Below are 23320 nucleotides of genomic sequence, written 5' to 3'. Positions count from 1 at the left end.
AGCTTGGCCCAACCTTTGTTTGTTGCTTGGGATGTCACTGCATCAGGAATTTGTCCCCATGACAAGTCTCTTTGTCAGACAAAGGAAATTGTACTTTATTTTTTGACTGCCCTCTGACACTTCTTGAGCTAATTTGCCGTGGCGGTGGTGGTGGTGGTGGTGGTGACGGTGACGTCGTGCTATTTGCGATTGATCTGCCTGCCTGCCTGGTGACATTACGCTGGAGGGGATTGTACATCCTGGGCTGACTTCACAGAGAACATGTGTCTTAAAGCATCTGACAAAATCCCAGGGACACCCAGAGAGCACAGCTGGCACCCAGATTCGAACCTGGGTCCAGTGATTTATCCAGACCCCCCACACCCCCCCAACTTTTCCACCTATGTAGCCCGTACAGTGGGTGCCCTTGCGATTTCAGCTTTAGACACATGTCGGTAACGATATGTTAAGCTGTAAAGACGTAACTATAACAATGACCCCTCCCCCCCCCCCCCCCCCCTAATTTTTTCGAACACCCACCGCCCTGGATAAACCACTGCAAGGGTCACCTCCTAGTCACAGCATGGAATGCCATCACTGTGGCCACTAAGCCATGGGAGCTGATCTAACTCGCTACAAACGGGATATATTTACCCATTTGGATTTGCGTAATGAGTGCTTTAAGTATTAAGGGGAACATTTATTGGGAAATGTCATCAAGGCCCTATTAATAGTAAAAACATTCTAACACGCAAAGTTAAAAAATATTCACCATGCACTTGTCGCAGTCACGGCCCACAACGTTGCGCTTGCAGGTACACTCTCCAGTCCACACATTGCATCCATCACCAATGGTGCCAAGCTCGTTGCATGTGCATGCTGAAATAATGAGTACAATCAAGTGAGAAAATCCAGCCATAAAGTTGTAGTCCATAACTATTCTAGCACATTATCTGCTTGCAAACTGCTCCCTGGATGCAAAGACATCTGTAACCGATGCATCAAAATATTTTTTTGACAGGTTTGACAGATGCTACATTATCTATTTCCATAAAAGTACCCACATAATTAGTTCACTTAATTAATACGTCCACAAATTGGGCACCAAAATGTTGGCACTTGGCATTTCAGTTGCTTTTTGCCCAGTCCTCCCAGCATCATCTTTTGGTGCAAAAATAAACTGAAACTGAAACTTTTCTTCCTGCATATTTGGGCTCCCTGACTTTAGCACCGCAGCAAGCATGTATTGCCTGGTGATGGTCACTGCATAGTGATCAAGGGAAGTGTGGAGAAATGGAAACAAAAGCACTGAATATGAGGAGCAGAAAAGATGACTAATGAAGTGGAGTGGCTGCACAATGGACCTCTTTCTAGTCACGTCACAGCTCAGTGCCTCTTTGGTGAAGCACTCTTGCCGAGCGCCAACACAAACCCACGTGTACAACACTCCATCACAAAACTGGTCTTGGAGCCACGCCAGCTGGGCTAATGACATGTTGTGTCTCCTGAGCATGGATCATACTCAGAGAGAAGTGTTCCACCTGAATCAGATGCATAGGACACCATCTGTCGAGTGCAGAGACAGTGTTCCATGGCGCCTTCAACATGCATGAGCCAAAGCTGTGTGAGCTTGAGCTGTGCCATAAAAGGAAGTCTGGCCATTAATGGGACCTGTCTATACCTGGAGCGCCACCCATTTTCTGAGGTGTCTGGACAATCACAGGTTGAAATACAGTTTGGCATTATTACAGGTTGTCTAAAGTTATACTTCACTCTTATTTACTGGGCGCCACCATGTTGGGGAAACTGGATTTTTTAAAATTATTAAAACGAATTCCCCTAGCAGCACACCAAAACAATGGATTTTGTGGTCACACTACCGTATTTGCACGATCCCAAGACGAGTTTTTATTTTTTTGCCCCCAAATATGAAATGCCGAATATCTGCCTAGTCTTCGAATCAAAACTATGGCCACATGGGCACGTGCTTTGGTGCCTCATATCTCCTGTCTCGCGATGAGAGGCGAGGGAGAAGGAACAGGAAGGAGAAAGAAAGGAAGGAAAACTGTTGGTAACTTTCCTAACTGCATGTGATAGGCTTTACCCAATTGCAGGCACTTCACCCACTCATCATGTGCTGTATGTGCTTTTTTTTTGTACTCGTCCTTGCCATTCACTATACTCGCATCCCACATGTATTAGTGTAATTCTTTGTACATCGCGGGATTGTACTGCTACTTGTCATGTCACCCACATGCACGTTTTATCTGGCTGCCTTCGAGTGCAAAGCAACTGAGGCACCCACAGTGACAGGAAACAGCGTGGAGGCTGAAGGCGCTACAGACTCTCAGAAGTGAATGTGCGGAGGTGGTTGAGTCAGGAACAGAAACTATTCAACTGTTTGTCAAGCCACAACGCTTTCAGTGGTCCAAAGAGTGGACGGCAAGTGGACATCGAGAAGGCCCTCAGCAACTACATCAAGGACCAGCGTGGAAAGTGTGTCACCGTGACAGCAGAAATGATTCATGTGAAGGCACGTCAACTCGCCCGCAAGAACGTAATCCCACCAACAATTTTCAAGGCCAGGAGGTCTTGTGTAAAAAAGATCATGAAAAGGGCAGGGTTGTCTACGCGAAGACAAACATCGGTGTGCCAGCGACTTCCTCAGTACTTTGAAGAAAAGATGAGGGAGTTTCAACAATATGTAACTCTGCTATGTAGCCAAATCGTCAATGCTGACCAGACACCAGTCGGGTTCAACATGCCGTCGAACAAAGCAGTCAAAGATGTCGGCGCGGGAGAGGTGAAGGTGTAAACGATCAGGGGCGACAGGCAATGGATCATCGTCATGCTGTCCTACACGTCAGATGGAAAGAAGCTGCCCCCGTACGTGATTTTCACCAGGAATACTCTGCCAAAGAATGAACAGTTCCCACATGGTGCCATTCTTCGGTGCAACGAAAAAGGGGGGATGACATTCAAAATTTTCGACAACTGGTTGAAGGTTGTGTGATTTCGTCGGCCAGGTACTCCTCGCATTGCCATCGCCGTTCCATGTTGGTGGTGGATACATTCAGGGGTCACACAGGTGACCACAGTAAGGAACTGATTCGAGACTATGGCAGCGACCTGGTCATAATTCCCGGTGGCATGATGTCTCAAGTACAGTATCTGGACGTTGGCATTAACAAGCCATGAGAGGATGAGCTCCAGAGGCTGTACAGTAAGCTTCCGTTAACTTGATACTGAGGAGAACGCGAAATTTGATCGAATTATTTGAAGGTTGAACTAAAGAATTGGCAAAAAAAAAAAAAAAATACAAAGAACAAGGTTAATGTAACTTTTATTAGCAAAGCCAGTCTGTGATCGCCTGCTGTCGTTTGCACTTGAAACGCGTATCTGAGAACATCCACATAGAGCGCTGATGCGATGGAATGCGCTATCGGCATTATCTTCGTACGACAAATAGAGCGCTCAACTTTTCCTTATTTTGTATGGTGCGTTAAGTGCATGACTTCGCTGTGATTCATCACGAGTTCTCGCGCGATGACCAGTTGGGTCGTTTCTTTGAAATCCCAGGCTATTGGAACAGTTTTCCCGTGCCGTCACATGACGTTTGGAGCGCATCAACTTGAAATAATAACAATAGCGAACAATAGGTTCAGTTCAACGTCGGGCCCAGTTGAGTCCGGCTTCAACATCGCTCGCGCTTGGTCGCCCACAATGCGCACTCTCGGCGGAATATCTTCACTTTCGCCATCTTCCGTGTTGCAGGACACGTTGCTCACAGTACCAGTACCAGTGTCCTGTAAGTAGCTCACACACTTCAACATTCAACGTTGTTGCCCACCGCCACGAATGTCATCGAACCCGAGATGTCCTTTCGCAACATCTTCGAGAATGGCTCCCTTGATGCCGATCGACAACGTTTTGTACCTGCCATGTGTTGCCATAACTAGCTGTAGTTACTGGCGCTGTCCACAAAACCGACAGACAGATTTCGCACAAAAGCCTGGTGAAACAGGAAACAAAAAACAGAAAACAATGAAAAAGAAGTTTCCTCCTCATGTGGCGCACTTGCCATTGCTGATTGTTGAATTGCTTGAATTGCTGAAGCGACATTACCTAGTTTATGCTGAGTTTCAGATGTCAGTATATTTTTGTCGGGGTCTTGTGCGAATGACTTGATTGAACGAACTAATACAGTACTTGATACCATGCACTCTTGGGCGCAGAAAAACAAACTTATGATAAATACGAAGAAAACTAAGGCTATGATATTTCGACGTAAACATAAGAAAATTTATAGAAATATCGAACTATCGAATATCGAAATATCGAATGGCTTCTAATTCTGTTCACATAGTGGATAGATTTAAATTATTGGAAGTATATTTTTCTCATACATACAATGTCTTGGGATGAGCACTGTCAACACGTGCAATCCAAAATATCTTCAGCAGTAAGGATACATTACAGACATTTCTATCTTCCTACTAAAGCCAAATTGGTAATATAGAAGGCCTTATTCCTTTCTCACGTACAGTACTGTCACCTTGTGTGGGGAATCTCGACCAAGAAAAATATCGAACGCCTTCTAGTCTTACAGAAAAAAGCAGTTTGGGCAATGGCAAATGTAGGTTACAATACGAGCACAAAACATTTATTTACAAATTTATCCCTCATAACGGTGACAGAATTGTACAAATACCACTTAATTATAACTTATATACGCATGCACCACCAAAATAACTATAGCTTTCATAACCTTGTTAAGCTAGTAAAAAATGAACACTTACATTGCTTACGTTCCCTCCCGACCTGGTTTGTTCATAGGCCCCGGACAGAATACGGAATAAAACTAATATATCAGTTCCCAACATTACTTAATGTCCATACGCAGGTTAACTTCCTAAACATCAGCAAACCTGACATTAGGCGCCTTCTCTTTGCCGCTGATGAATGACGAATTACATGTTTTCAGTCGAGCACGGTTCTTGCGAAGTGTTGCAATTAACGTAGCCTCCATGTGTTATTTCTTTTTTCTTTTTTGTGCGTTTTGTATCACTTGTGTTACTTGTATCGCTTGTATTTAAACTGCTTGTGTGCTCCCCTGCAGAAGAAACTGGGCTGGAACTCGTCAAGCCACATTGCGTGGCTTTTTTCCCCATTACCCTGGGCTTACTGTAAAAGTAAGAACAAATAAATGAAATGAAATGAAAAATGAAGAATGCGGAACAGCAAAGAATCGACAAGTTCGCCACAAAAAGAGCGCTACCATATGCTCGTAAAGAAGCACTGGACGTCAAAGTGGCACGCATGATAGCCTGGGATAACCAACCGTACAATGTGTCGGAGGATCGCGGCTTTCAGGAACTTTTAGCCGAGGCAGTGCCAGGCTACTGCCCTCCTTTGAGAACTACGCTCTCCCGGACGTTAGTACCAAAACTCTTTCACGACACAAGGAGTGCAGTTCAAGCAGAACTCGAAACCACCATACAAAATGTATTGAGTCGATGTCATTCACGCCTGACATGTGGACGGCACACCATTTCTGATACAAAATTTCAGCCATCCATTGTGTGTGTTTCGCTAGTGGAGGCTCGTTACCACGAGGGGATCTGTACAACACGCGACTGGTAAGAAGCTGTCGAGAAATCGTTTGCAAACACACTTGATGATTTCGCACGACGCTGACATAATGAGCACGGAATGCACTGCTACAGTACGTTCGCGTCGGGAAAACCCTGCATGGGTTCAGCACGTATGGCTCGTACATTCAGGAAATCTCAAATATTCCAAGAACATTCATTAGAAAGCCACGAATATAGAATCGAATATGAATGCTGCAAGTATTTGATTTGTATTTGAAATGTCGAATATTTGCACAGCCCTAATTTAAAAATGCTTGTACCCTCACACAGTCCATTTTCATCTTCACTTCAACTACTGGTTCCTCAGAGGACTTCTGTATTCTGGACAAGCATGAACGAAGCAGTCAAGGTGATGATCAGGCGAATCACAAAATGCTTTTAGTTTTAATCTGAAGTCTGGACATAACTGAAGTGACCAGTCCACATGCAAGGACCTTCAGAAATAGCAAATGGCTTTCGTGAGCAATGGGTGTTTGCTATGAGCATGACGAACTGTATTGAAGGGTCAACTCACGTGATGCAACTTCGTTCCAGCAACAGTTGCATGCAATTAAAGTTGCAGAGAGTGAGCTCCTTTCACACGATGAGCAACTCGCTGCATCATAGTGTTGAATGAACTGATGAGATGATGCGAGAAAATGTCGTCATCATCTTCGTCCAATCACACGAGAGCGAGAGAGAGAACCGAAAATGCAGTTGACAGTTTTGTAGTGGAGTATTCAAGAACTCATTCTCGTGAAATATTTGATATGAACCATTGGGAGAGCTTCCATGCTGCTATAGCAGTCTTCATAACCCAAGTCAACTGGGCCGTGGAAATTATGTCTAGGATGTTATGCCACGACAGCCAGCCACTGCGATCGAATGTCTTCGGAGGAGGAGCCAGAAGTGATGGACAGGTTGCGCCTCAAGGATGCGAGAAGAATCAATCGTGGGGAGATCTGTGCTGCAGCGCTGGCAACTGTGTTGCACATACCGTTCACATGCACGACCTTGCTGCGCGGCACTAAAGTTGCATCGTGTTAATAGACCCTAAGAGTGGTTGCAAAATAATGCAAGACAGAGCATAAAAACTACAGTCAATACATACGTTGGCAGCCAAAAGGATTGGTAGCCTGGAAGTTGTAGTGTCCTTTCTTACATCTGTCACACCGCCGTGATTCCACATTGCTCTTGCAGTGGCAGCGGCCAGCTACTAACCCTGCCGCTGGGTCATCATGGGAGTCACACACCCCCTCTTCGAGTGAGCCACGAGGGTCACAGTCACACGCTGTGGAAGTTGTGGAAAAATATTGGCGGGGGAAATCTGATGTACACTGAGGCCCTGATTATGCAATTCTCAGAACAACACAGAAGATACTTTACTTTAGATACTTCAGACAAAAGATCCACATACGTTGGCAAGCATAACGGTCTGTGATGTCCCTCTGGGGATCCTTGTAGAAGAATGGCAAGCAGGTCTCACAGCTAATACCCATGGTGTTATCACGGCAATCATCACAAACACCACCACTGACACGGCCTGAGCGTTCCCACACCGCAGGATCAAAGTGGCAGCGGTCAGCGTGGTTGTTACAATTGCACACTGTAAAATATAGCAAAAAAGAAAAGAAAGACTCATCAACAACTCATAATAAAATTAATTTACTCTAGTGGAGGTACAAGGCACTGGACAACATCTTGTAAAGTAGACCATTGCAATTATTCGAAGGTCTTGAGTACCGTATTTTCTCAAATCTAAAACTAACTTTTTTCCCAAAATCCTGTGTTTCAAAGTCGGGGGGTCGTCTTAGATTCGAATATCGAATCCAACACACGTATTGGAAGCCACGGTACTTCACAACGAGGTTTTGCACCAGTACAAAACCTATCGAGCACGTGCTACTTCCGGGCGGGTCTTTCCTTCAAGTCTTGGAGCCAGAGACGCCACTGTAGCACACAGCAAACAAGAAAAAGAACAAATAAACTTGAGGGTGAGAGAACAATGTGGAGAGGGAAGAACCTTCTCTACTTCTCGCAAGCCCCTTCTGCCCTTTTGAAGTCGCACGCCTTGCAACACGCACATCTAATCACTGGCAGTCATGCACGGATAAACGCAGTGTGTTCTCACTTTAACGCTCACAGATGCTAAGGCTCTTGAAATACCACAACAATTTGCTTTCATTGAAAAAGTGCAATCTTGCTTTTCCATTTTCAACGTGTTTTACCAACTGCTGGGAGAATTCTGATCACTATATGCGAGCAAATGCTTTCGCAGCGATCGTTATACTGATGTCTTGTACTTCAATAGGCGAGCTGATGAGAACCAGCAATTTGATCGTAATATTGGAATTATCGTTATAGAGAAGATTGCAATAAATGGGCTCGACTGTATAAGGCCCAAGTTCTCCTAAGCTCTTAGTTGTGGCACTAACTTGAGGAACATTATTCTTTTGCTAGAAAAACACCAAAGCAGTTCTGAGTGAATTTCAGGCCTCTTCGAGCATCACCACACGTGGATCTTCAGTGTTGCCATCTGATCCACAGCTGTCATCATTGCAACTGACAAAATCAACAATGTCTTCATCTAAGTGATGGCACATCAAAGTACTCGAGACCTGCTGGTGGACTTTTTGACTGACTTTCGGACTGAAGGCCCTTCCTTCCTCTCCAGCTTCAAATGATTGGACTGGTCATCATGGATTGGACTGGCATGGGTACAATGGAAAAGGGGGAAATCTGTGAAGCAGAGTACGGAGTAGTTCACTCTACCCTAAAAGGTTGTCGCTGTGCTGGCAAAAATGGAGGTCGCACACTGACTCTGATCCAAGGCCGGATACGCGAGGCAGCTTGATGGGTACTTTTCTATAGTGGCTCCTGGAAATTCTTGTCTGGATCCAGAAACTGATGCAAGGTTAAATGAAGCTAAAGTGCACGGAGTGAAATCTGTCCCGACGATTTTTGTTTGGATAGCGTGGGATCCCGATAAGTGAAGCTTGGGTAAAGAGTGGTCGACTGTACAAGTGATGCTACTCCCAAAATGTAATGTTGAGCAATTTTTGGAGAATCAAAATATGCACTTTAAAGCAGCATGGAGCACAGAAATGTGCATTTTTTTACTGCCCTGGAGCACCCAAATACCAATTTTCAAAGCGTTTGGCTGCAGTTCTACCAAGCCTTGGGTGGGTGACCTGAAACATCATCATTTCTCTTCCAGTGGTCATATGCACTAATTAGGCCTGCTTGGTAATCGGACTACTGCACAACAAACAAAGTTTCACATGAGTGTGTGCTCATGTTTGGTTACAGTACCTGTCTTACCAGTGCGGAAAAAAAGGATGATGATGATGATGATTCGTGTTTTTATGGCGCACGGACAATGAGTTCACATAAGAACAGACAGTGGGCTGGAAGCACCTCATGTGAATTTCCTAATTTTCTGGCACAAAAGAGCCACATATCATCAATGTCCGTGTCCTTCTGGTTCAAAGAAAATAATGTGCACTACCGTGGAAAAAGAAATGCTCTATATTTTGCAATAGAGCCTAGCCGCTCCTAGTTTCTGGCTTTGGAGCAGTTTTGCGCAATATTGCAAATCCCTGCAATTGATTGTCAGCGAAACGGAAAAGCAAAAGTGAGAGCATGGTGAAAGCAATGGCAATGATGAGGAGGTTATGCAATATGACTTACAAGTCACTAGGCATGGGGTTTCGAGGGCGCTGCAAAGCTGAGGGTGACTCACTGATGTGCCACGCTGAAGGTGATTGAAGGAACCGCATGGGAAACATTGTGAATTAAGCAGACTGTGGTGCACACATGCTTTGAATTAAGTGGTGTGGGACATTGCTTTTAGCTCCAAGACAGGGTGCGTGCCTGTGCACTTGTTTGTGGTCCTCGGCTTTATCTGGATGATAAGGGCCGTCGTGAGGACTAAAAAGGCGGGTTGATGATAGCTTGTGGTTCTTTCCTTCTTTGTCTGGCTGGGTAGGACTGTGCTAGATACGAACTTGTTGTCTGGGTCCAGAGAAATGTAAGCTCATATCTACATTCTCGATAAAACATGTTCAGTGACTATAGTTACTGAGTTGGTGTTCCAGCTGTTTGGGTGTAGCGGGTTGGGTATACGGGTCGGGTCCCACACCCGGGTGGAATTCAGGGGGTTGAACCCTACAGTGGTCAGATGGCAAAGCGTCAAAGCGGCACTGCAGGAATTCTTATAATTATCTGGGATTTCAAATTAAGCGAGTTCGAAGTAACAAGGTTTCACTGTACTTCTCTGGCTTATTGGAAGCCTGCAGGGCTTTGTACTCCTTTTGGTGACAGTTTCAAACGCTCCTTTCGCAATGAACACATTTCAGGTAGTGCTTACATTTGCAGGGGTTGGGATCTCTTTCACTGGCCGGCTGCCACTGTTGGTCATTGTACAGAGGTTTGCAGCTCTCGCAGTTCAAGCCCATTGTATTATGTGTGCACTGGCACTTTCCGTATACCTGTGTTTGATAAAAAAAAGTTTGTTAGATAAATTCACAGTGTTTAGATACTGTAGAACCCTTTTATTTCATGCCCCCTTAATTTTCGAGAGATTCGCAAATTTAAGGGGCACACACAATTTTCTGTAAGTTTGGTAATTTTATAAAATTTTGAAACAACAACTTTATTTGGAGATGATGAATGAGGAGTTAAATTTCGTAAGATAAACATGGTTAAAATGTAAAGATAAAACGACAAAAGATAAACGTGAAGCTCCGTGTCCCGGGATGGCATTTTTATACTTCCCAATGACCTGGGATATTCTTGGTGCAAAGGGGCATTGTTAGTATTTCTCGTTTCCTGTCCCTGTGCCTTATTCTCCGGCGCTCTGACATGCTTCCAACAAATGGAGATTAATGAACCGCATTTTCAACAGATAGAGTATAATCGGCGATCTGGAGTGTTCAGAGGCATTCACGAATATTAGTAGTTGCGAATATATTGACCGCACCCAATTCACAAAATTTTGGGGATGCAAAATAATAAGGTTCTCCAGTAAATTCACCATTTTGACAAATCACAGTCCCAAATGTTTTGATGCTTGTCTGTAAATAAGTATATTTTACAATATGAATGGGCTTCTTATATTTCTAGCATGCCATATTTACAAACCTGCCTCAAGGCATAGACAGCCATGATGCATCTCCGATGCAGCTAGTATGCACTGTAATACCCTCATACGGAGCGACTCCCTTCAATTCTTTAGTTTTATTCAAACAAATCTTCAGTTCCCTTCAAGTCAAAATTAATGCAATTGCATTGGATTCACAGCAATGTAGCACACCTATATCTCTGTGCAGTGTATGCATATGTAACAAAGGAGAATTTCCAAATCAAGCAACAACAAAAAAAACATACCATGTCTGGAATTCTGGTGGCATTGTGAAGGCTGTCGTCGTCCGCTATGCACTGACTGGCATGACCATAACAAGAGCAGGAACCTCTGACCACCATATCATAAATGGCATAATAATATTTCTCCTTGATCTCCCGTCGTGAATCCAGTAAGTTGTCACCTAGTGTATGCAGCTTGGTGAAGTTGATGCGAAGGTTTGTCATCTTCAGCAGATCCTGAACATCTCGGCTGTGCGGATCTGCAATGCGGATGTGCGGTGGCAAAACACGGAAGATCACCTGTAACAGGTGTCCCTCTTTTCAGTTGCTTGTTCACTGCAACTGCTTCACTGCTTGTTGCAGTTCACTTGACTACTAGACCACACAGAACTCACTATTTCGGGGAACAATTATTTTTCAAAATGATTCTCTCAAAATGGCTATCTAGTAGGTGATATGGCAGCATGGTGCAGCTACAGAACACTACCATATACAGTAGAACCTCTATATAGTAAACCTGCATATAGTAAAGACATGAATATAGTGAAGTAAACCTGTGGTCCCAACATGTTGGAAACCCAGTCACGGATTACTGATATAGTGAAGGTATTGATGTGGTGATGTTTCTTAGTGGTCTGGCCAACATCACTATAAACAAGTTCCACTGTACCATTATTTACAGATACACATTAGTATGTACTTTTTCTTTTTTTCCAGAGATACTGTGCAAACCAGAATATTGGTGAAACACTTCTTTGGAACTGTCTTGTGTAATGAACACTGTCAGGTAAAACTATGGGTCTTGCAACAATGGGGATGGACACCACCATCTTAGTTTTCTCGTTGTGCTCGTTGCTTGTGCTATGTTGCACTGCTGTCATTTTTGCTGCATTCTTGGTTGAATTTATTCTCTAGGCAGGGTTTCTTTTTTTAGACAAAAACATTATATTTCCACTGTTTTACAATTTGTAGGTGTGGGGGATTGACCTATTGCTTGAGTCGAGCCAGTTTATTACGATCTTGGCTATTACAATAACTCCCGATATTACAATCAAATTGCTGTTCCCGTCACCCACTGGAACACATCTAAAGAAGACTTCGATATAATGATAGTTATTAAAGCATTTGCTGGCATGTAGCGATCAGAATTATCCCTTTGACCAGTAAAATGTGTGAAAATTGAGAAGCAAGATTCCATCTCGTCATTGAAAACAAAGGAAGAGGCCGTTCCAAAAGCCTAGTGTCCATGAGCATTAAAATGAAAACTCAGTGACTGATAGATAGACTGACTCATAGGGATTGGGCCCTCAAGTTTTTTCTGAGGTACTGTGTGTTACAATGGCGCCCACGGCTCAGGGAACTGTTTGATGAGAAAAGGCACGTGGCTAGACTTGAAGCTGCACTTACTCGACAGATGTTGCACTGGTGCTAAACCTCATTGCAAAGAACGGTGCCTTCAAAAATGTGAGTTGGCAGACATTTGCGAGTCGACACTCAAACCTTTGTCGATGAATTACCCATCGACGACATGCATTCTAATGGACAACGCAGTGCCAACGGTAAGAACAATGGTGACTACGGTACTGCGTGCCGAGCAACGGATTAAGTCGTTGATGATGTGCAGAGTCTCATGTGGTATCAGCGTTCATGTTGTCCTTGGAAGAGCTTTTGGCACAACGCTGTTCCAATCTACAAGGGGGCATTCAAGTTCTAAGGCCTCCTAATTTTTTCTCTGGTATGCAAGCGGGCGGAAGCATGTCAGGCATCTCAAAATATGCCGAGATATCTTGTGATTAAGTGAGAGATGCGCAACACCATCAAGGACATCAAATGCACGTGGTGCCATGTGGTCTGTGTAACACTTCAGATACTGAATACAGAGACATTCAGCTTCAAGAGACAGCATGTTATTATTTGATTCCCACACCTGTGTGGGATGACCCTCCTCGAAAATTAATTGCCAGCGGAGTGAAACTTACGTAGAAGGCTTCATGAGCTTAGTGCACTAATGTGCATTAGTGTCCGTGTAAGTTAACAAACGGCTGAACATCCAGAGAGAATAAACCGAAGCGACCTCGGCCATGCACCAGCAGGCCCGACAGCATGATTGCACAAGTGCAAGGAGTGGTCTTGGCAGCTCACCAATTGGCACTAAAAAGGGATCACCACCACAACTGGGATTTCGGTAGGATCCATACCACCCGTCTTGAAGACTTGAAAATGCAGAAAGTTTCCTGCGGGTGGGTGCTGCGAGTGCCGACGGATGAACACAAGGCTTTGCACGTGGCAGTGGCATGAATGGCGACTTTATTTAATCAATTATACCAATGAACGAGACATTCATGCCGTTTCTTAACCCTGAAACAAAACGCCAGTTGCAGCAAATGGAAGCACTGCAACTCCTTGCCACCGAAGAAGTTTCGTGTTGCCGTTAGTGCGGAGATGATGGAGGCCATGTTCTGGGACAGTGAAGGTGTCATCGTCACCCACTGCATCCCGAATGGCACGATGGTGACAGCTGTACCCTACCAAGACGTGACTGAAAAAGATTTATTCCCGCATTGCAAATAAAACATCCGCAAAAGGCAGCCACCGTGATCTTCCATCACGCAATGCTCCAGCTCATCGAGGGACACTGCTATAAAATTTTCTTCAAGAAAACAACTTTGAACTGTTTCCTGATACTCCCTACTGCCCTTCTTTGCATCCAGTGATTTTTAGATGTTCCTGACCAAGAAAGGCAGGCTCTGTGATCGAGTGTTTTCAACACGCTCTGCTCTTGTGTCACCGATATACCAGTGGCCTAGACAGGCTACCAAAGAGGTTGCAGTCGTTGGTTCAATGTTGCAAAAAGTATACAGAACTGCAAGGCGACTACGTAGAGAAGTGACCAAGTTTCCACTTCCTGTTGTGTATGTCTTTTTTGTAAATAAATTAGGAGATCTAAGCAATTGCATACCTGTTGAAGTGCAAAATAAAACATTTTCGTGTTCTCAACAAACGTGCATGTTGAGTGTTACTTCGTTGACGTGACCCTGACTGGTGCTTTCGCGAAAGTTACTCCGATATAATGACAGCGTTTATTTATCTATTTATTTATTTATTTATTTATTCGGATGCCTACAGCATTCCCATCAATATTGTTTATAAACGGGCTTGACTTTGCCTTGTCATGCCATATGGTTCTGAGGATGGCACAGACCAAGCAGTGCAAAGCGTTGGCAGTGGAATGAACGTGAACGCCAAGCATTCATCATGAAATTTTTTTATGCCTTACAATTTCGACTTTTCGTTATTGTTTTTTGTTATAAGTGGTCATTTTGTGTAATTGTGACTTCATTACAAAAGTAAGCTTGCTGAAATGTAGAATTTTTACAATGTGCCATCGCTACATAAAATTTTTTGGAATTTCACTCATATTTTTCTGGTTTTTGCGACTGCGAATTAGCAGGGGTTTACTGTATGTGTCTTACAAAATTCAGATTGCTACTTTCACTGCTTAAAGAATCACAACACTGTGTGAGAAATGCACATCCATTCATAAGATGCATCAATTGACACAGTTGCCCACTGAACAAAAATACATTTACCATATTTCCTCGCATATTAGACACGCTTGCGTATTGAACGCACCCTCAACTTGAACACCAAGTTATGATCACTTTTTTCCCTCTCGCATAAGACGCACCTCGACTTTTGTATCATGGGTGACTCTCGTACAGCAATGCAAGCCATGGGTCTTCCGTTGTCTTTCTCTCACTGCGCTGTGAGGAGGAGAATGGCATGTGGACGAAAAGAGTGAGGGGCAGCCAGAGTGACAAAGAGCCTAAGAGGTGACAACTTGAGACATAAGGAAAGTCTCTCTCACTCTCTGTTCCCTCCAGTTTGCTTCTGTTTGTCTCTGGTTTCAGTTGATAGTGCTTCTGGCCCTCGCGGCAGAATGATACGTTTGGGAGTTTTGGTTTGAGATGGAAAAATGTGCACGCTACACATCTACGTTCAAGCTAATAGTAATTGTTAGGGGTGTGCGAATCCGAATATTTTAAGTCGAATCGAATATCGAATCGAATGGGGGAAAAAATTCCGAATACCGAATCGAATATTGAATATGCGTGCAAAATTTACAATATGTGACTTTCACACTAAAAGTTTCCATTTTGTGGCCCATGGCTTTAGTGTAATTTTTCTGGCATTAACTGTCACAAGAGAGACATGCAGCTCTTCTGTTTAAAGCCCCTACTCTTTAATTTTACATCAGAGCGCTTCCTGCTTTTCAGGTGAGCCTACACTTACTGGAGTACTGGAGTAGTTATCTTCATTTCAAAATTTTATGTCAGGCAGTAGCATGTTATACGGATGAGGCTGTAATTGTTTCAGACAACCACAGGCCATTTGTGAAACAAACGAATTGGCATCCTGACTCAGTTTTGCCAAGAACACCCTTTAGTTTCTGTGCTCTCACCCGAGGAAGTTGCACTGCTGAAATTTTAGACATAAAGGACATCTTTAAAACACCCTTCTTGTTTGTGGGCTGTAGTCATTACTCAGGAGTCCTAACTTTTTAAAGGCAACCTCACAAACATCAAATCAAAGTCCCTCGTCTGCACCGCTAAACTGCATGTGGGAGGGGCGCCGCCCCTTCCACAGACAATGTCTGCAAAACTAAGTTTGGATAACGTTATCTTAAACTAGACACCATCCGGCCTGTGTTGATCCTGCAGCAAGGGCAATTTCGTAAAGCAGGCTTCACCTCATGCACAGAAGCATCAGGTGAAGCCCACTTTCGGGTTGTGTCGTTCATATTCGTAGAATAGTCAAATATTCGAAAAATCGAATATTGGATATTCGATTCGCGAATCGAATAGTTCGAGCGTTTGATATTCGATTCGAATTCGAGAACTCGAATATTCGCACACCCCTAGTAATTGTGCATGCAAAGGAGCATGGAAATTGTGGCACTGCTCGAAGATATTCCGTGAACGAGACGCAAGTGCGATATTAAAGGATGCAGAAGGACCACCTCCTGGTGACGAAGAGGATGTGCATGGCGTTCCGGGGTCCAAAAAGCGGCAAGTTTCCGGAAATGGTAAGTGCTGTCTTCACGCATGTACCAGAACTTCGACGGGAAGGACTTGCAGTGACGTGCGAGATTATACAGAGAGATGTACGACAAATAGCACGTAAGATGGGAATTGCCACCAACGATTTCAGAGCAAGCAACGCATGGAAAGTTCGCTTTGTGCGACGAAACAGGCTGATACTACGAAGACTGACAAGTTTTTGCAGGTGTCTTCCTGAACACCTTGAGGACAAGGTTACAGATTTTCACCAGTTTGTCATCAATTTACGAATGGAAAAGAACTTCACTCTGTCACACATTGGGAACGCCGACCAGACCCCTCTGAACTACGACATGCCTGCAAATAGAACGATACACCCCAAGGGAGCAAGAAGTGTCACAGTAAGGACATCAGGGGCAGAGAAGCAAAAATGCACAGTTATGCTGGCTGTCACTGCAGACAACAGGAAGCTTCCACAGTACGTAGTCTTCAAAACGCAGACAATGCCAAAAGGAACATTCCCATGTGGAATTCATATCCAGGTTCAGGAGAAGGGCTGGATGTCCCAAAATCTAGTGGTGGACTAAATAAAAACAGTGTGGGAGAAGCACCCTGGAGGTCTCCTGCAAGTGCCTGCACTCTTAGTGCTCGACAGTTACCATAGGCATCTAGTGACACTGTTGCAGAAGACGCTTTCTGAATGCCAGACAGATATTGCGGTTATACCGGGCAGACTGACGTCTGTATTACAGCCATTGGATGTTTCCATAAACAAGCTGTTCAAGGATAAAGTCCAACAGCTGTACATGTAGTGGATGGCCAGCGCTGATGCGGTGATGAACTTAGAAAAAGTGGCAAACTGAGGTGGCCGCTGCTGCAAACAGTTTGTGAATGGATTGTGCAAGTGTGGGATCAGATATCTCCCAACATTGTCACAAAAAGCTTTTAAGTGACTGGGATATAGTCCGCCCTGGACGGCACGGAGGACTACCTTCTCTGGGAGGGTCACAACAACGATAGCGACAACGACAAAGAGAATGCGACTCACGACTCCGACGATAGGGACATGGACATATAACAATACAACGCATGTTTTGTGTACTATGATTGTAGAGTTAAATCTTTTCCCTCTTATATTGGACACAACCCTTGGTTCACTCCCTTCTTTTGAGTTAAATACGTGTGTTCTATACACAAGCAAATATGGTACATAAGAATACATTTTAAACAATATAAATTTGCTAAGTACTTCAATGGTACTGCTAAAATTTCTAAGCTTTAAAGATGGGAATGATGAATGAAAAATAACAATAAAAAATGAAACGAATAAATAAACATAGGATGTTACATTACCTCACCGCCAGAAGATGGCTCAACCGCAGAGTACTTGGATTCACAAGTCACATCAGTGATGTTGCGTCTTGGACCAATAGGAATACCAGGGAATGACTCGGCACAATTGTACGCATAGTACTGATATACCTAAAGAAGGAACAAGCATAAATTTACAGATGAGACGTAATGAAGGATGGTTGATTTCCTTTCATGATGTCCATAGTTTCTTCACAACATATAAGTGTTTTGTTCTTCCTTGTACTATTAAATTTGAGTGGTGTCATTAAAGGGACTATTGCATCCGGAAATACGTGTAAGAGACCGATAAGGTAATGTCCGGCAGTGCCTCACAGTCTACTTGACCAATTTTCTCTTCCGAAAGCAGAGCTTACATATTAAATAAATGAGTTTTAAAGATGAACTAGTACTGGGAACGGGACAGGAAGAAGAGACGACAGGACAGGTGCTGTCGTCACTTCTCTTGCCCCGTTCCCAGTGCTAGTTCATCATGCAAGATCAACACCAACATGCCCAGTTTTTTTTACTTTGAGTTTTAAAGATTCACACTGCCTCTGCAGCTAAGGAAGCCCCAGCTATGTAAAAATCCAGACGATGTCAGCCAGGCACACGAATGGGAGTGCAGCGCAGGCAATTGTCTTTGAATTTGTCTGCTTTGAGTTCACTCCCCAATATACTAAGTGAATCAAGCAGCTCAGGAAAAAGGTGCTGACGCCAGGATTTGAACCTGTGCCTTCTGATTTCTGGTCAGACATGCTACCACTACACCACGACAGCAGAGCTTTCTTCTGAGCTAGAGTGCTTCAAGTGTGTCGTTAATGTTTGTAGACCACCTAGGCTAATTTCCTGTTGTTTATGTACTACGGGAAAAATTCTCTGTAAATACAAGATTTCACTTATGAGTGTGAGTTCCGACGCTACCATGTCGTGTGGAGACACAGTGTTACGTTTCTGGCTGTACAAACACGTCCAGTGCTACAGTGCTTCCATGACACGGTCACAGACTCTCCGTGACCTGCAGACACCCACCCTCCCACCGCCTGCCTGTGGGTGCTCCCTGATTGGGCTTGTTCTTGTAACATTTTCTCTGATTTCCAGATTGGGAATTCAGGCATACTCTGAATGTCTGGCGTCTGCTCTTGCAATTAATTACCACTAATTCCATTAATTCGCGTCGGATTTTTGGTGTTATTGTCAGTGATGAAACAGGATGGATGCAACAGGCCCTCTACGGTAAGTTGATGCAGCATGTTCGGCAGTGCTAGATGAAATCTTCATGGTGAAAGAAAAAATGTATGTGTGTGTATGTAAAAATGTCTGTATCATGTTGTCAGGTGACACAACAGAACATACTCTGGTCATTGAAGTTCACAAAGGTATTAGTATTTCACATGTCATGCACCCCAGGTGTGTATCTGATGTCTAACCAATGCAGCACCAGTAAGACTTATGTACCTCTACAGTTGAATATTTGGTATGTGAAAAACAAACCCATTTATTCATGTTCCCTTTGTGCAAATGGGCAGTACCTCATTTTCTATTATGTTTGAAATTTGTGTCTTTTTTCTAAAATTCTATATTTCTACTAGGGTGTTATTTTAGGTTTTACTTTGCCAGCACAAGACAACCCTGTTCTTGAATTCCAACCCATCCGTTCGAGCCAGAACAGAAACAGCCCCGTTTGGTTGGTTTTGTTTGTTTTTGTTCTGTTAATTGCCTCTGAACGCTAGATCACGTGAGAGCCAGCTTCAGCATCTCAACGAGGTAGGCGAACCAGATATCAACGCATCTCAATATGCCAATGAGCTGCGGATTACAGAAAAAAATCACACTTTTCACGTGTTGACTGCATGAATAGCCCTTCATATGCATGTACAAATAAATAAATTCCGTAACTTAAGAGCACGTGACAGGCACCTGATTGTTTTGCCTTTTAAACAGAAAGCAAAGACAAACATTTGACCACAGTGCACAATCAGTTTCAAATGAAACCAAAACTCTAAACTGACAAAAATTTTCCATATGCATTTCAGATGAACCAGGACTCAATCAAATTGATATTGTTGCCGCTATCTAGGGACTAAGCACAAGACAGAGAATATAGCTGCCAGTTTACATAACAGTTCACAACCACTGACCAAATGTCGCTCAGAAATGACTTTTTACAGTCGTTTACGATTTCATAGCTTTCACCAATGGTTTTGTCTCAGTTTTATTAATCCCCCTTGCACAGTGGTCGTACCTAGAGGTCCAATTGTACATTGTACCTGCAGGTTTTGTGCATTAAACTATTTTCTGAATGGATTTAAGCTTTCTGCAAACTGCTTTGAACAAATATATATGCCTCCTGGAGTTTAACTGGAATGGAACCTCTATATACAAACCAAAACCAGCCTCATAAAGATCTTATTCAGCCACACTGTGTACAATGCACAACTGGTTGCACCCTTTAACCATGAGAACAATTAATGAATCAATTAATTATTCAAAGCTGTATGTAGCAAGACAACTTCTACTAACTTTCCATGTTCTTCCATCATCGTGGGAACGCTCTATTAACAAGGCAGCTGGGCGAAAAGTGCGGAAAGTGATGATGAGATGGGTGAAGTGAAACTCTGCTTCCGTGTCCAGGCGAATGGAAACCTGCTCCACACCATTTTCTGATTGCCACCAAGTTCGTCGACGATTGCTACCAGCCCTACATATTCATTTTAAAGAGGTAAGATGAACCACAAGGACCCTGTGTCATCCTATATTGCACAAACTTGTTACCAGGGTTGTTCCAGCTACTTTTATCAAATATCCGAGGTAAAGATAAATGAGTTTAAAAGTATCTATGTTACAATTACAGATGCCTCATAGAAAAAATACACTGATGCAGTTACAGGCAGGGTGTCGAACCGAACCCGAACCCGAACCGAAAACCGTACCCGAACCGTTATTTTTGCCGGAACCGAACCCGAACCGCAATTTTCATGACACTGTTGAACCCGAACCGGAGCAGAACCGGAAAAAATAATAGAGGTAACCGGTTCGCAACAAAATGGTTCGGACATAAAAGAAATCAGCATAAGAGTTCAAGTGCCTCTCAATCCCTGAACGAGGACACATTGATGTCCTCGTTGGACATTGGGACGAATCATGGATTTCGCAAATTTTCAGCTAGCAGTCAAACGAGGACGTATAGTAAGTATGCTTTCAGAGTCTTTTTTAACACGTTGAAACGCAGTTGTCCTTGTGAGCGCTGCGGCTAGCGCCCCACGCACGCGCTGCGGCGTCTGCTCTTCACAGAGGAGGCGCCACGCGGACGAATGAAGCAGGAATGGAGTAGGCCAGTTGTGTAGCTCTATAGGACGAATATGTGATTAAGCAAGCGCCCAACATTTCCCTTTACACGTGAGCACCAAAAATTAAACAAGTCAGAAACATGAGAAGTGGAGAAGGAGCGTACGCAGAACGGTGCCTGTTTGATTGGTCGTGGTTTGAACAGTAAATGTGGTTCTGCTTACTGGTAATGCAGTCGTGTCGTGACACATTGCGTTTGCGTTGTGGATTAACTGGTACACGGCTGTGAGCTCGGACAGAGCAAGGCTGGCAGACTTATTTTCCACATGCTTCAGTACGGTATCAGATCGATTCACGCTGCGAATGCAGTGTGCCGGCAGGTACCGTCGTCTATGTAAAATGCTGTCAGGAATGGGCAGTATTTAAATACATTGTAATTAAAATACTATTTAAAATATAAATACATGTATTTATATTTTGTATTTAAATACACACTAGAAAAATGTATTTATAATTATATTTAAATACCAACTTTTGGGTACTTATTCTTGTAAATAATTTATAAATACTCCTATATACAGAATGTACTGACTCATATCCGAAAATTGCCCTGCATTTAACCTTTCGGGAAGACGGGCGAGTTTCGGGCGCAGTTATGCCGTGTTTGCGCCAGCATGCGCATGCGACAACCATTCTAGATGACGAGTTTTTCACTGCTGTTGCGGATAACGGTCGCGACTACCCAATTACCTTGTTGTACGAAGCATCCTCGTCAAATTTAGTACAAGCCTTTGTTCATCGGCACCTGTGGAGATGCTGTTCTCCTTTGCGAATCTGATTGTCCGGCCGAACAGAAGACGCCTAAAGATGCAGTCTTCGAGAAATTTCTAATGTTAAAATCACCATGATAATCTAACAAATAAATTTTATTGTTACTTGCTGATTTGTTGTTATAATCATCATTATTTCTGTAATTCCAGATGCCATCCAGACGCCATCTTACAGCATTTATGGTACTAGTAGTTACAGTATTTAAATACTGTATTAATATTTTGTATTTAAACACTCCCATTGAAAATTATTTATGAAGAGTATTTAAATACCCCTTTCAACAAAGTATTTTGTATTTATATTTAAATAAAAAAATGTATTTATGCCCATCCGTGAATGCTGTCCATCTTATTAGGCTTCATTTAAGTGTATCTTGCTTGCACTGTGCGTGTGAAAAAGAGGTTTAGGAACAGAAAGTAGCAGGACTACAGCACTTCATCAGCGTGGACGCTATGTGCAAGTGTTCATCCATTTCTCCTTTCTCTCGCTAAAGGGAGTACCTGACCACTAAAAACGTCAATGCAGACAACAGCAGTAAGCTATTAGCCACGCATTACCTGATAAAAGCAGTTTTATGGGAGATATAAAATGGAACCGTTGAACCGGTTCGCGAACCGGTTCGGGGCTGCGAACCGGTTTGTGAACCGGTTCGATTTTTAGCGTGGCCGAACCGGAACTGAACCGGAACGAAATCTAAGCAACGCGAACCCGAACCCGAACCGAACCCGTATTTTTTGCGGTTCGACACCCTGGTTACAGGTACTTCAAAAAAGTACTGCTTAGTACTTCTGCAGTTCCACCATCCTCTCCAAAAGTCTAAATGAAAAACACACTCTTGAGTCACCACATGCTTTGAATATCTGTTTCCTATTTGTGCATGCATAACTGAAAATTTTCTAGATATTTCACACATACCTCAGTAACAAATCATGACAATATTTTTTATCGACAAAAGAAACCTTAGATAAACAAATAAAGACTGAAGTGAACACATATGAAACATGGTTCCTACTCAATTTTTGAATAAAAATTCAGGGGTCTTTCAAGGGCTTTTTAACGCTCGGCTGTCATGTTGCCCCGAACATAGAACACCGTTTATGGCCAGAACTTCAAAAGCAAGCACTACTAGCGATGCCAATACCTTGAGACGATGTTCTCAATGCCATGCTCTTCCCCAGGCACTTTACTGTTGCATTTGAAACACTTCTTCCTCTCTTTGAGGTGGCTGACAATGCAGAACCGTTCTGGACCATACATGCCACATGTGGAGGTTGCACTCAACTTCTTTTCTCGTCCAATCAGAAGGTTTCCTGTTGCTGGATAGCAACTTGATTCTTCGCAGGCCTGTGTTACGCGATGACGACCACCTGTACCCAGGAAGCCAATTGTTCGTTTCTTGACAACGATGAAGCAGTACAACAAAAATACATGTTTGTGCTACTTGTTTATAGTTTATAAAAATTGTGTGTGGCTTTTGCTGTCATCAAAAATGCACATTTTGATACTCTTGTTACATGTGCATGCTTGTTCTGCATCACTCTACAGCCAAACTATTATAGTGGACTCTCACAACTGCATGTTAACTAATTTTGTGCCATTAGTTGTTGAAGATAATAAAGTTTTTCTTTGGCATGTTCCTTCTGAACCTTATTTTTCCCTTTCTCTGTCATTTCTGCTGATCAAACCGGCTCCAACTGACACTACCAAGGTGAGACATATATAATAAGACTGTGAGGAGAAATGTACCTTACGAAGGCAGTGCATTATAGATATTTTTCTGCAAGACGAAAAATATCCAGCTACAAACTCAAAAAA

The 23320-nt window shown here is 43.3% G+C and overlaps 1 protein-coding gene and 1 non-coding gene across 6 annotated transcripts in view; both read right to left on the bottom strand.

Annotated features, from left to right (window-relative positions):
• The window catches only part of LOC135396516 (laminin subunit beta-1-like), a 157271-nt gene that overhangs the window by 110345 nt on the left and 23606 nt on the right, over positions 1-23320 (bottom strand). For all 5 annotated transcript variants that reach the window (XM_064627532.1, XM_064627529.1, XM_064627533.1 and 2 more), the window contains 8 exons: positions 22647-22872; positions 19910-20087; positions 17390-17518; positions 11001-11276; positions 9982-10102; positions 7030-7218; positions 6724-6903; positions 752-858 (listed from right to left, as the gene is read on the bottom strand). In XM_064627532.1, coding sequence (XP_064483602.1) covers positions 752-858; positions 6724-6903; positions 7030-7218; positions 9982-10102; positions 11001-11276; positions 17390-17518; positions 19910-20087; positions 22647-22872 — 1406 coding nt within the window. The remainder of the gene's footprint in view (positions 1-751; positions 859-6723; positions 6904-7029; positions 7219-9981; positions 10103-11000; positions 11277-17389; positions 17519-19909; positions 20088-22646; positions 22873-23320) is intronic.
• Positions 18096-18166, bottom strand: Trnas-aga (transfer RNA serine (anticodon AGA)). Its single transcript has one exon. It is a non-coding gene; the product is annotated as a tRNA-Ser (tRNA).

The sequence above is a fragment of the Ornithodoros turicata genome, chromosome 6, assembly GCF_037126465.1.
Source record: "Ornithodoros turicata isolate Travis chromosome 6, ASM3712646v1, whole genome shotgun sequence".
In the NCBI taxonomy this organism is placed as follows: Eukaryota; Metazoa; Arthropoda; class Arachnida; order Ixodida; family Argasidae; genus Ornithodoros; species Ornithodoros turicata.
This window is presented reverse-complemented; position numbering and strand designations above follow the sequence as displayed.